Consider the following 14,169-nt stretch of genomic DNA (forward strand, 5'->3'; position numbering starts at 1 on the left):
CCCATTAATCTCAATTCAAGACGTTAAAAGATTAACTAACCCAAAACTGACTACCCTGTTACCTACTAAGGAGAGGAGATTGTTGGGAAAGGCACACTACAAAACACAGTTAGCACAACTCACAGGTATCTTTGGCAGTGAATCCAGTCTAATGAATCATTTCTGTAAAAATCTTGCCAAGGACAGCATCCTTATTCATTCTCAATTTCGCTGGTACTCCAGGAAAGCTCACACTTGAGAATGCATGTAACTGTAAAATAACTTTCATTCCTTTATTCAAACTTCACATATACAGTGGAGAAAAAGACATTTTAAAATAGATCCATATAATTATATGGATTTTTGCAACATATCAAATTCAGATCAAAATTAAGATATACACTGTATTTCATAACCAAGCTAAAGCTTAAGTGTGTACTTTGTGTAATAAAACTCAGGATCTACTCTGAATACTGGAACATTCACCAGTCAAATTCCACCCAGTGGGAAGTTTTTACAGCAATTTGGAGGTGCAGAATCCCTCTTTACAGCTATACAACCACACTGTAAACAAGTATTTGAATTAGGCAGTTTCCCTTCTAGCTTCCAAAAAGCCTTCATTTTACAAAAGCAGTCGCTGTAAGTTGCAATGGACACAGGAAGATTTAGACCAGTGGTTTTCAGTATGGAAGTTGCCAACCCCAAAAGAGTAGATCAACAGCAGTTATCTTTATTAAAGAACAGCCAGAGCCTAAGCTCAGCACATCTTCAGTCCTGATGTCTATTTCCTTGTGGCTTGGTGTTTTTCCTCAGGTGCTAACAGCACAAACACTGTTCATGCAACTGGAAAGAACCAAACGGTTGAAACAAGAGCCAGAAGAGTAACAGTGGATGTGATTTTAAGAGAAAAGCTGGAGGGAACTTGCATGTTCTCACAATAAGCCAGAGAGAGCTCCACAAAACAACCAGTCCTGATGGAAGAGGTTATGACAGTAAAATGCAAAGTTCAAGTTAGCCATTTCCAGTGTAAAAACACTCCCTTCACTAGATGTTAGTACTGCTTTAGTCAGAAACTAACAACCGATTGCAAACACCGCTCTTAAGAAATAACACAGCTCTTGTTCTAAAGACTAGGAAAGTGCAGGCAAGAAACGTACTGAAATCTAGATTAACAGGTCAACACTTTACAGAAAAAAAGTTGTAGGACTTGAATAATCCCTTTTTAAACTGCTTAACACATCTGATAAATAGCTTACATGTCAATCTGATATACGCTGTACCGTTTGGCTCTTGAATCCCAAAACTTTCCAGATGAGACATCACATCTAGAACACCCTCAAATAAATAGTGTAAAACCAAAAGATAGTGGGTGTTTCAAAGCAAGAGTAACTGTGTACATCACGCAAGATAATCAGCGCTTTACAGACAGGGAATGCCATTCTGGTTGAACAAATTATGAAGCAGTATTCTCCATGAAATACTAGGCACAAGAATAAATCAATTAGACAGTGTTTTCTGCCTAATGGACAAGTCTAAAATTAACATTCTTGGCAATACAACATTGTAACTGATATGCTTCTTAACATTTAAGAGCCTTAATTGCAAAAATCATGAAGCGATGTTTTTATTTGTGTCTTTGACAAGCAGTTACAGTTCTGGACAGATTTCTTCTATGCTGTGTGTTCCACTTTCCAGCTGGTCACGAGTAACATGTGCTGCATAAGAAAGATTACAAAAAATAGATAATTCTTCACATCCATTGAATATTTTCACAACACACACAAATATCCTCCTGAAACCATCTTTACTTCTCCAAAGACAGTGTTTGCCAACCCATCTTAGCAATGTATAAGCTTTTGGTTGGAGAGTGCAGAAACATCTAAAACAGTTATCTGACCCTCACGCTCTAAAGAGAGGGCCAACACCACTGTTGAGCACACCAAGCACTGCGTGGTCAGCCCCCTGGAACAGGGAGGATTTATCTCAGGTGTTTAGAACTAACACATGAGGGGCCTGAAGCACCAGCAAACACAGTACTTTCCAGGTCAAATTTCAGCTCCAGATGAGGCACTTGAAATAAAAAAGACCCAAGTTTATACATGAAGGAGCACAGTTGTATGTTTTCAGGAAGTTGTTAACTCATGCTTTTGAGCAAAAGCACTGCAATAAATCAGAGGAAACTCCTCCTCACTGCTGATCAAAGAGGACCTCATGAAAATGATAATTCTTTTTAAAAAGCCATTTAGGCTTGGGCATGAGTTAGATTTGGTAACATGCAGTTTAACAAGCAAACAGCACAGTTAACCAGCAGAGCTGATTGCTGTATGCTCCCAGCCTTCTCACTCAATTCATCTTTAAGGTGATACTTGTCCTGGTTAAGAAAACACAACATATTCTGTATCTGCCAAAGGGCACACCCAGTCAGTGACAGCTCAGCTGCTGGGTGCCATCTGAGCAGGGTTAGCAGAGCAATGCAGCTAAATGAACCAGAGAAAGAGAACAATAGTCTTACTGCTTGTCAATTGAACTGCTATAGACAACACCCTCTGGTTGATACTTTTGTGTAGCAGAAGACAGGTATGCACTGAAATCATCATGCCTAAGTTTACCTACATCAGGAATATTTCCTTCAGTGATTTTCTAAAGGGAAAATTTTTATGGAGAGAAACAAAGGTCACTTCTGCTGGCAAAGTCTATTTATGTTATTCATGGAGTCATAAATAGAAAGTAGCCAGAGAAGGTGAAATGCTGAAGCAAGCAAATGTAGAATCATAGACTCTATGGTTTGGGTTAGAAGGAACCTTATAGGACACCCAGCTCCAATCCCCCTGCCATATGCAGTCTATTACAACTTATACTTTGTTTTCCACAAAAGAGCTTGGCTGCTGGAATCCATACACATGGCTACTTGAGGCAAGAAAGGAATGATCCAGCCGTTTAAAACACTTGGTAGCCACAATGGAGACAGGAGCAAAAATACACAAAGAGTTCTCACCATCACTGACTGGGCTGGCCATCTTCATTTCAGTCAGCAAGAAATCTCAATCTGTAACCAAGAAGGGCAACTTGTATTAACAGACCTGGAGGTATCTGACAGGAGCCTCCTTACGCCTGTCCTTAGTCTTTAGCCATTTTTTGAAAGCAGAGCGTAGAGATTAGAAGTGTACTGTTAGTTTTAGTCAAATACAAACCAGACAGAATTAGAGGGTAGAAAGAAACATCAGATAAGAGAAGCACAGAATCTGTAAGGGATCTTCATGGATAGAAAAAATTCCAAGTGAGAAGAGATTCTCAAATTGGCCGAAAAACAACCCAGGAGCCAGTGGAACCCCAGAGTCACAACAGACCACTAAGGAATGCCTCTTATGTCACATCTTTACCTGCAGCAATCGTCAGTACTACTGAAGTCATGTTACTCCACTGGCATAAAAGGACACTGCATGACAGCTCTCACTCACATAGACTGACTGGTGTAATAGCTGAGTGGCAGCTTCATCAGCTCATGATCTCCACAACTTCCCAAGAACTCAAGTCAAATGGAAGAATTTATAAAAATATAGCTACAATACAACATACAGAAAATCCAGGACATTTTCATTGAAGTTAAAAGCAAGCATCAGTGCTGTTAGTCATTTTAACAATGATGCCAAAACAAGCCATTACAAAAATCAACTCCGGTATCACCCAGTACAAAAGTAAGGAAACCCTCCCTTTTCTGCTCTAGACAAAAGCTCTTTAAAATACAATTTCAAGTCAAAGAGCTCTTTGAAAGTTATCCAGGTGAATAATCTTTCTATATACTGTTCTCAGGAACATGAATAGTAATAGGATTTTGATTTCCTTCTGCAAAGGAAACAGCCTAATTTTTAAATACTCAAGTGCTTAATGTAACCAAAAGCACAGCATGACCAAAAGTACGGTGACCAAAAACCCCAAGTAGGAAGTGTTAAATCCATCTATTTGAGAAACCTTCTGTAGATCCAATTAACGTTTATTAATAAGGAGATTCTTCTGTGCCCGCAGAATACAGATGAGAGCAATAAATAATGTAATCTCAAAAAAGTTATTTCAGTAAAACTTTGACATTAACACAGCTCTGTGCTGAACACTTCTAATCTCAATGTAGGAATTTCTTAAAATGTGGGCAGTGACAGAAGACTGGTTTATTAACATTTTTGTTCATATCTCATCATCCTTTGCCCAACCCTGTCTCATAATCTCTCTGAGGGCATTCAATTCACCACCTGCTACAAAAGTGAGATCAGTACTTAACCTCAGAAGAACTGATCAAGGACAGGGATTAAAGGCTGTGATAGCTGATATAGAGATTATGAAATTACAAAACATGAAGGTTTAAGCAGAATGATGGAAAAGTGAAGAACTGACAGCTACATCAGCTTAATGGAAAGCATTTCTATATGCTAGGATGTGGAGGTGAACCAGTTAGTTAAGAGGTTGCTACACTGGCAGACAGTTACATTTATGGAATCTATTAGCCATGAGCAGTCTAAAATTGATAATTACCAGTTGTGGCTCTGAAGCTGGTTATGAGGAAGGTGGAATGGACTTCAACAATAGAGATGGAAAAATGCTGCAAAGGTCTGCCTTCTTTCCACTGGCGAATGCAGCTGGGGAGCGGAGTTGCCTCTGTTTTACAGCAGAGTGCAGAGAGATGGCAGCTTCAGGCCATGTGGAAGGCTCATACGGTTGGCTGCCGCAGCCCTCCTTTCCCCTGGAGAGTGAAGTTCTAGTAAATAGCCATTATAAGGCCTATGTTCATTTACTAGATAAAGTCAGTCCAGTAATGGGTCTTAGACACATAGAAAATGACCCTTTCAGAGCAATTGTGAAGGAATTAGTCCTCCTGTAGTAAATAATACAGGATGAAAAGGTGCAATCCACAGAACTTAAACACGCAACTTTGCAAATCTCCTTTTTATTGTGTGGGATTTAAATGAATTTTAGACGAGTTCCTAGTTCACATGGTTGTGAAAAGCAGATGTGAACCAAGTTAAACCCATGCAGCATCTTCCCAAGTCTGCAGACCATGCTAATATCTCATAGCTTTGCCAACCACAGATGAACAAGGCTTACAGACTTCACTGTCACCAGTCTCATGAGCAACAGATGCGTGGTTTGTTTATGTCAAAAATTTATTCAAAGTGCTGTTACATAAAGAGGTGGGGAGTGAACTGTAATTATTCACCAGAATACCACCACAGAAGTCTAAGACTTTTCACCCCGAGAGAAGTTTAAAGATGAAAGAGAAGGTGTCAGCCTCTACAGCTTTATGAGTTTCCTATGAAGAGACAGCCCTGAAACAGGTTCCAGCAACATCCCAGACTTTCTTCCAGTAGCTGCACTAAAAGCAAAGTTGAGAATCTTATCCCATACTATAGCAATCAGCATTTCTGCTCAAGGACAAGTCTGTATTGAAAACCTAACAGCAGTTTTACATTACAGTGTTTTTCCTCAGGAAGATAAATACAGTCCTCTCAGGGAGGAAACATTGATGGTAATCTCTCATTGCTGTCTACAGGATGGATTGGGAGCAGAACAGGAAATGACCCACAACAAAAATCCAGGCTCTAACATGTGGCCATTAAAGTGTTCAGTACAAGACAGCTCCTCATTTAAAAAGGATGCTGGCAACTTCACTACCTAAAGTCAACTACGTCGGGAAAATGGTAAGAAGCAGAAATGTTTGTTTTCTCTTATGCCACAACAAAAAAAAGCCTAGATGTTGTTTATCAACACTGAGTTTTTGTTCCCTGCTACAAATCTACCTATCAAGACAGAGTGCAACCTTACTCATGGAGTGTTACATACATACTGTACTCCTTCCAGTCATCTCACACCTGAGTATATTAATTTCCCAACAGCTCAAAGGGCCACCAGTACAGGCGCTTTTTAACTAACCAGTAGCTCACCATGTTCGGTAGTTTCTGTACTCATTGTTTCTACATCTGCAGCATCACGCATCTCTTCATCCTCATCATCTTCCTCTTCTTCACCATGTAGTTCTTTTGCAATGAGCTGCCTTGCCAATTTGATGTTTCTTCCTTCATTGTAGTGCATTTTTCTCTTCATTTCAAACTGTTTCTTTTTCTCTGTGAGCAAACAAATGGAAATAGTTGTTCCTTCCCTTAAAAAAAAATTAACATATCTTCTTCAAAGAAGAACTCCCTGAATAAAAATTATTGTCTTCAAGCAGTGGAGTGTTCTTTTCAAATTAATCTGACTTACAAAAAGGATAGTAATTGGAATCTCAGAAGCACTTTTAGAAGAACCTGTTTGCAACTAAGAGCAAGTCAACCACGAGAAGCACCTGGTAGAAGTACACAAAACTCCAAAGTTTCACAAGCCTTGTTTCTAAGTAAACTCAAGGACAAATTGAGACATACTGCTGGGATAGAAGATGAACTTTTGCAGATGTGTGGCTTGACTCCTGGCTAGCCACCAAAGGTCAGTTATGAGAGATATATTTACCACATGTAGAAAAAAATATTTTCCACTTTCCCCATGGCCTGAAGCCAGCTCTGCTCCATATATTAAACACCAGCATATCCAGCAGTAATGCATTACAATTCAAGTAAATTTTGCTTACTGCTAGCCCCAATGCTTTGGTCTTTCCCTTCATTTAGCAAGGTTTCACACTCAAAGTTAAGGCCAGGAAATTTGAGAAGCACCAGCTAGATCATACAAGCCTGAAACCTTAGAAGTATTGTTGTTTCACTGTTCCCTGAAAACGCTGTAGTCCAAGTTAACATGAAACAACATCTCTGTTAAAGATGCTATTTGCTTTGGAATAACTGTAGACGTCCTATTGCATCCATCTACCAGTTGCTTTGAGAACAACAGAAATATCATCTGTACATGTGCAAGCAATTAGCAGCATTTTATTTGTAGTTGTACTCATTGAATTACATCTACCTGAAATATGTTCAATTTAAGAACTATTTCTTCAGCCCCAAACGAGAACTTCTTATTTGAGGTGTCTTAGCAGGAATTCCCATACCTTAGGCTTGTATACAGGGAGGCAGTCAACAACAGCAAATTCCTGTTTATATGTAGATCCCAAACCAAACATTCCGACTAGAGACAAGCAGTGTATTTGTTCAAACACTATTTATCTCTATTTTCAAATCACAGCATTTTTCTGATAGTACTTCTTCTTTGCAAATATTTCTTACAGAAAACCTGAAAGTATTTGTAGGAAAAGAGTCTAAACAAAAGAAAGAAACAACTTATGCCTACCCCGTTCTTCAGGTGTTAATTCTTCATCCTCATCCTCCTCCTCACTGCTTTCTTCTTGCCTTGCTATGATCTTGGGTCCTCTACCTTCAGCTGCAGCTGCCAGTCTACATAAATCATGCAATACAAAATGCTGAAACAGCAAGTTTTCCACTATTTAAAAGACATGACATTTCAGAATACTCAATCAAACAGCTTTGTTCATTATTTTTGCCATATTTGTATGTAGTAACAACGTCAAGAGGTTTGAATTACCAGTAGCACTATCAAACACTGAAAACCACTTAATTTGACAATAGCAAAATCTCAGCTTCTAGAGAAACCAGCAACAGCTTTCCAAAAAGAAAGTCTACCCCAGGAAAGAGCAGATTATCTTCACATCTAGTCAGTTTTTATTATTACAATACTTACTTTTTACTCAACACATCTGCTCTTAAAGGCTCACATTCTGAATCACTCACTGGATCCTCATCATCTTCTCCTGTCATGCTTGGAGGGCAAACAAAAAGTAGCCTCTTTTAGTAATTTGCTCAGCTTTGTAGTTTGCTCAAGAAAACAGTCAAAACCCTACAACACTCAATCAAAAGACCTTTAATGCTTTAAAAGCTTTCCAAATCAACTTTAAATATTGATATGACATTATATTCTAGTACTGAAAAAAAAATCAATAGAAGTCACACTTATTTATTCCATTCAACAGCTAAAGCCTGCTAGAACAAACCTTCTAAACTTTGTCCTTCATACTTTGTCCTTTCAGACTGCTGTCCTTATTTAGAAGCTCCGTAGATCTGAGTATGTTGCACACACCCAGCAGGCCTACACAGTAAGACTACATCACCCACAAAGGAAATTTTGATCTAAACCCACAATTCCACCTGGCAGCACACAGACCAACACTTTAGCAAGCGTACCTGTGGTAAGGAGTACTTGGCTCATCAATTTTCATCAAGCCATAATCTTTGCCTGCAGGGTGGTATGTAGCTATGATGTTCATTTCATCCCACTTCTGGGACTTTTTACTGAAATAAGAAAAGAAAATTGAATTTTCTTATAGTCTAAAACAATTAGTTTGACTTTACCAGAGAAAGACTTTTTAAAACATCACCTGATCTCTACATACTAAGCACAAAAAATATTGTTATGACACACAGACATGTTCAAAGGATGACTATTAAATACTGCTCTGTACACACTAAAGTCATAACAAATTATCAGTGCAATTTAATTTCCCTAACAAGTCACAATAGCTAAACAAACTAAATTATCTATAAACATATTCTTATTCATATAATTCAGAGACTCCTGGTTTTGTTCAATGACTTTGTTGTGAACTGTTTGATTTTACAGTAACTTGTAAAAAGAGAATTCTTCCCCCTATTATAACCAACAAGACTTCAACAGAACCCAATACCTTTCAGTTCACCTCTGCTGAAGGAGCTGGAATGATTATTAGCAAAACTATTACATAAACAATAGCAACCAACACATCCCCTCCTGCAGTGAAATAAGTGGCATAGAACAAGCTGATTATTAATACTGCTTTTGTCATCCTAAATTGGAATAATAAGCCAAGTGATTCACTGCTATAATTAAGCTGAGGGAGTTTCACATTTTATACAGACAGGCACCAGAGATGCTACATTATCTAGAATTTTCTTAGTCAACCAGAAAATGTACCATTTTATGTATATTTGAAGAATTAAATCTCACCCACACTGACTGCTCACTAACAAAATATATAAGCCACAAGAAAAGCAATTGCCTTGTGGCCAGAGAAAGAGCCATCCCTACCATGATCTAAAAGCCACAAAAAATGTTTAATCAACACAAACCAACATGTTCCACATTTTCTCTAAAAAGGTTATTGCAAACTTCATATAAGGTGGTCTTTCCCTTAGATTAAGCCAATAAATTTAATTTCAGAATAATACAAGAATTTTCCTAATTAATATATTCTTATTGTAAATTATTAGTTAAGGAAGCAAACATTACAGGACTTTGTGGGTTTTGTGGGGGTTTTTGTTTGGTTTGGGGTGGTTGTTGTTTGGGTTTTTTGGGGGGTTGGAGGGGGCAGTTGGCTGGAAGACTTCGACTAAACTGCTCCTGATCAAACACAGACCACTCCAATAACAGATCTGAAAGATATATTCAATCTCAATAACACAAATGCTCTTAGGCAGAATAATATCTGTAAAACAAACTTGATAAAGCAAAATTCCAAGCACAAACAACATTATACATTTATATTTATGCACGATCACTGCATAATACGATGTGGAGGGAAAAACTAAAGAAAAAAAAAAACAGATGTGGGGGTCGATGCTGAATCCTACATGCCACAGGCTTACACTCCAGAAATTAATACAAACTGAATGATCTTAATCCCCTCAGCACACAGTAGTACCCTGTGCTAAGGTCTCATGTTTGAGGCTTCAGGACCATTGAATCATTTTGTGCAAACACAAGGATAGCAGCATAAGCGGACAACACGTGAGTCAGATCGAGGCTCTGGCAGGGCGGGGAGTCATGAGCTTCGTGTGATGACAAAGCAAGAGCTCCAGTCTAGGAACACCACTCATTCAAAACTGTCTGGTTAGGAGTCGAAAAATCCCCAGCTTACCCAGTTTAACACAGCCCAAAGTTCCTTACAACCAACACAAGATGCTCACTGTGTTGCACAGTGAGGGATTTTACCAGCCAGAGCACTTAGACAATGGTACATAGGGTACACAGCCGCTGTAAAGAGACACAGCTCAGCTGACAAGGAAATACAACAGATGAGAGACATTCCTTTCACATGCCTTGTGTTCATTTGCCCAGAGCACATCGAGGTTTATAGCCCAGGCTCACAACTCCACCTAATAATAATACTGGCAATCTTGGAACAATCCCTTTGGCATGCCCTGTGCTGGAAATCAGCCCACATTGAGCAAGTCAGTGAGTCATAAATAAGAGACTGAACAAGTTTTTAGTGGCTTAGTTTTTCACACTTATTTTTTTAAACTCAGATTCCAACACAAAAAGCCTTGGCTGTGGAACACCTCCCAAAGCACAACTTGAAGCTGGGGGGAAAAAAGTCATTAGTGGCAAAGAGACACACATGTCATTTCACTCCTGCTTGTAAAAAGCCCTCACAGGAGAATGACTAAGAGCTCTGAAAACCCACACCTCCCCTGTTTGTTTCCAATTTTGCATGCTTAGGCATGTCTGCACAGCACAACACTAATGACATGGCTTAGGACCGTCACAGAAAAATGCATCCTGACACCCCTTCAGACACAGAAATAGGAAATCTAATCTTCCTTATGAAAATGAGATTTGAAAAATCTCATAAGTGCTCATTTGTATGTTCTCACATCTTTAAAAATATACAATAACTTCATTTGACATCACACCAGGACAAGCAAGAAGTTGCAGCAGCAGTAACGGCCAAAGAAAACCTCTCACACCTCCCTGGCTCCAGCCATAGCAGACTCACCTTTTCCAACACAGCTGTTTGTGCACACACACACTTCCATAACTCCTCTGTAAAATATCACATCTACTCCCTCACAGGCTCTTACAGGGGTCTGAAGGCAAAAAATACTGTACCCCAGTGTGCATGCCAAGAACACATCTGCCATTAAACCACGATCTCAGCTCTTAGGATGTAGTTCCAGTGGAGTCCCAATCTCTCAAGCTTCATTCTTGCATCACATTTTCATTAAGGAGATTTTCCAAACAATGTTACCATCACTAACAGCGGCACAAGGTCAGTAATGATGCAAGTACATGAGAGCTCTGAACATCGTGCTTTAAAAGATAACAGCTGACACAATGAGCTCTTTTGTCTACAGGTATTTCTGAAGATCTTCAGACCTGAATTTCAATATTAGAAATAAGCAGAAGAATTAAGAATTTATTAACTAATCTTCAATCTCAAAGGAAAATCACAACTGTTCTACTTATCATTCTTCTAAAACCAAAATTGTTCAGCTGAAATCAGAAACAACACTGATATACTGAGACACTGCCAACCAAAAATAATACCTGCACAAAAACCAGCTTTAAATACCCTGTACTGATCTTTCCAGGAAATTTTCTGATGCAGCCTGCCAGGTTTGGCCAAATCTTTCAACTTGCAAGGCAATTTCAGAATTAATGTGACTTTATTGGCTCGTGTTGGTAAACAAGAAATAGAAGCTGGACTCTAGCCCACTAACTGCTTCCCAAGAAATTACTGTGTGCAATCACCAATACACCATACACTCATCAGGTCATACTCCAATTTCTACTCATTTTTCAAGATGGTACAAAAGAAACCGACGAAAATTAAACACAGGCTACCAACAGCCAGTTGAAATTTATGTCTGGTGTGGTACTAAACACATCAAGGTACATATTAGAACTAAAGAAAAGGAAAAGAAAAAAATCACATTTGTGTAACATATTGCTACTTACACTCACCTATTTCAAAAACAGCATCTCATTCATTCAGTTGAAATTTTTCTCTGGAAAGCAGGAGCAGCTAACAAAAGCAACACTGCAACCCAAAAGCTCTTCTTTCTTACCTTGCTGATTTTAGGCTACATTCATGACTTAACTAGCAAAGATGAAAAGAGTACTACCATAATAATAAAAAAACCGACCAGCATGACCATTTTATCAATACTTCTCCCCTTGCAATACTGGAAAAGATGCTGAAAAAAGAAAACTGTCCAAAGTGAATTTGTAAACACTGAGTTCAGGTCAAACCTTGCTCATCATAACTTGATGGGGAATCAAAGCAACGGCAGGCAGCACATGCTGGGTGCATCAGGAAAAGTGGAGGGTTCTTAACCAGCAAAGACAGGTGCTGGCCACCTGAAGAACACTTCTGGCATATCTGGACTAACTAGGCAGGTTACAATTAAACCAAGATTTTCATGTCATTCAGATAACAAACCACAAGGCTGTGCACATTCTCAAGTGTGCGATTTTTATGGATGGCTTCTGCCCAATTTAAAATACATCTTGATGATGTTTCAGCCCAGGAGAGGTCCCCTCTCCAGAGACATGCTTTTGATTACAAGAAATCAGCTGCCTGTGACAAGGCTGAGAATAAATCAAGCGCATTTCCCAAACTGTGAACTATCCTCGTAGCATCGGTGAAACCTTTTGTGAGCTGCCACACTTAGCAGGAGACATCCACTCCTCGGCAGGAGCCACGGCGACAGCTCCCGCCGGCCTCATGCGAGCAGCGCTCCCCGCCTCCGCTCAGGTGCACATCCGGCACCCCCTGCTCCCAACGGAGCTCCGGGCTCGGCAGGAGCTGCCACTGCCGGATCCCGGCATCCCCCTGCTCCCAACGGAGCTCCGGGCTCGGCAGGAGCTGCCACTGCCGGATCCCCGCCGCCGAGCGGAGCCCGGCTCCGGACCCGCCGCCGCACGGGGGGCACAGCACGGACCCCCGCCCGGCCCGCAGAGCATCCCCCGGGCACAGGGCGCAGCAGCAGCCCCGGCTGGAGACGCCGCCCGGCTGATCCCCCTCCGCGGGCCCCTCGAAGGAGCGGAACGGCCGGAGGGAGGCCCTGCGGGGACCCGCCGCTGCCCTCCACCACCGGGGCCTCACCCTTGCTCGTCCTCGTCGCAGGCCTGGCTGGGCTGTCGCGCCCCTGCCGCCGCTCCCGACGAAGCCTTGCTGCCGCTTTTCTTCAGGATGCCCTTGATGGGCCCCCGCCGCGTCGCCGAGGCGTCCGGTACCGACGGCTCCTCCATGGCAGCGCCGCCCGCCCGGTTCCGCCGCCGCCACCGCCCCGGCCGGGCCCGCCCCGCGCCAGCGCCGCCACCTCAGCCCGCGCGCCTGCGCCCCCTGGCGGCCGGCGGACCGACAGCGCCCCCTGCTGCCGTGCGCCTGCGCGACCGCGAGGGGGCGCTCTGCTCGCGCCGGGAGCGTGGACACGGGGATAGAGGGACACACGGACACGGCACGGACACAAGGACAGAGGGACACACGGACACGGCACGGACACAGGGACAGAAGGACACACGGGCACGGACACAAGGGTAGAGGGACACATGGACACGACAGGGACACGGACACAGATGCACGGACACGGGGACACAGTGACACTGGGGGACGCAGGCACAGATATACAGGGACACACGGGCACACGGACATGGAATCACGGAATCAGTCAGGTCAGAAGAGGTCACATTGCACAAGACTGTGTCCAGATTGCTCTTGAATATGTCCAGTGACAGAAACTTCACAGCCTCTCTGGGCAATCTGTTCTAGTGCTCCATTCGCTGCGCAGTAAGGTTCTTCCTCTAATTCAGGGCAAATTTCCTGTGCATCCCTTGCTGCTTATTGCCTGTCATCCTAGTGGTTGGCACTACTGAAAAAAGCCTGGTTCCATCTTCTTGGCATCTCCCCTTCAGTTCCATACCTACTTTGATGAGGACACCTGGACACAGAGGTCTGGCGTGTGCACAGGGCCAGTGTGTGCTGCTCTGGGGGTGTCTGCACATCCACGGAGCTCTTGGGACTGTGTGGGGTTGGTGCCTGTTTGGCACTCCCACCCACACTCGAGGGTTTGGCACGTGCAGGGTGTCCCACGTGTGTGCTGTTGCGCTGGGGACAGGAGCTGGCAGTGGCAGGGCAGGCTGCAGCTCTGCTGCGGTGTCCCCCAGCTCTCTGTGCTGCCATGTGGAGATGTCCCTGGCACAACGTGTTTGCCAGAGCAGCCCAGGTTTGTCACAGTGGCTGTGGTCTCCAGAGGGCCCAGGCATGGCAGGGGTTTGTCTCTGAGCGAAACATTCCCATTTCTCAGTCACCCCTGGAGATCCCAGTTCCCAGCCAGATCCAGGGGCAGTGCTTGTCCTGCCCATTGGGCTGCAGGTTCCCCCCCTAGGGCTCGGTGCATGCACAGCCACCGTGCAGTGGGCTTGCATCACACAGAATGAAGGCTACAGCAG

The 14,169-nt window shown here is 42.4% G+C and overlaps 1 protein-coding gene across 3 annotated transcripts; it reads right to left on the reverse strand.

Moving 5' to 3' along the window:
- Positions 1–247: 247 nt before the first annotated feature.
- PPP1R2 (protein phosphatase 1 regulatory inhibitor subunit 2) lies at positions 248–13,009 on the reverse strand. Of its 3 annotated transcripts, XR_003944719.2 has the most exons (8): positions 12,824–13,009; positions 8,145–8,252; positions 7,645–7,722; positions 7,237–7,340; positions 5,910–6,089; positions 4,504–4,711; positions 2,975–3,025; positions 248–1,694 (listed from the first exon to the last, which is right to left on the reverse strand). XR_003944719.2 is itself a non-coding variant. In XM_030227069.2 (7 exons), exons 1-6 carry the CDS (start codon positions 12,967–12,969, stop codon positions 3,021–3,023), a joined length of 621 nt encoding a protein of 206 aa, XP_030082929.1. In that variant the 5' UTR covers positions 12,970–13,009; the 3' UTR covers positions 248–1,694; positions 2,975–3,020. The 3 variants fall into 3 exon arrangements, 2 of the variants coding, with proteins under 2 accessions (XP_030082929.1, XP_030082928.1); XM_030227069.2 differs by lacking the exon at positions 4,504–4,711; XM_030227068.2 differs by lacking the exons at positions 2,975–3,025; positions 4,504–4,711.
- Between the last annotated feature and the right edge of the window lie 1,160 nt (positions 13,010–14,169).

Source organism: Serinus canaria, chromosome 9 (assembly GCF_022539315.1).
Source record: "Serinus canaria isolate serCan28SL12 chromosome 9, serCan2020, whole genome shotgun sequence".
NCBI classification, from domain to species: domain Eukaryota; kingdom Metazoa; phylum Chordata; class Aves; order Passeriformes; family Fringillidae; genus Serinus; species Serinus canaria.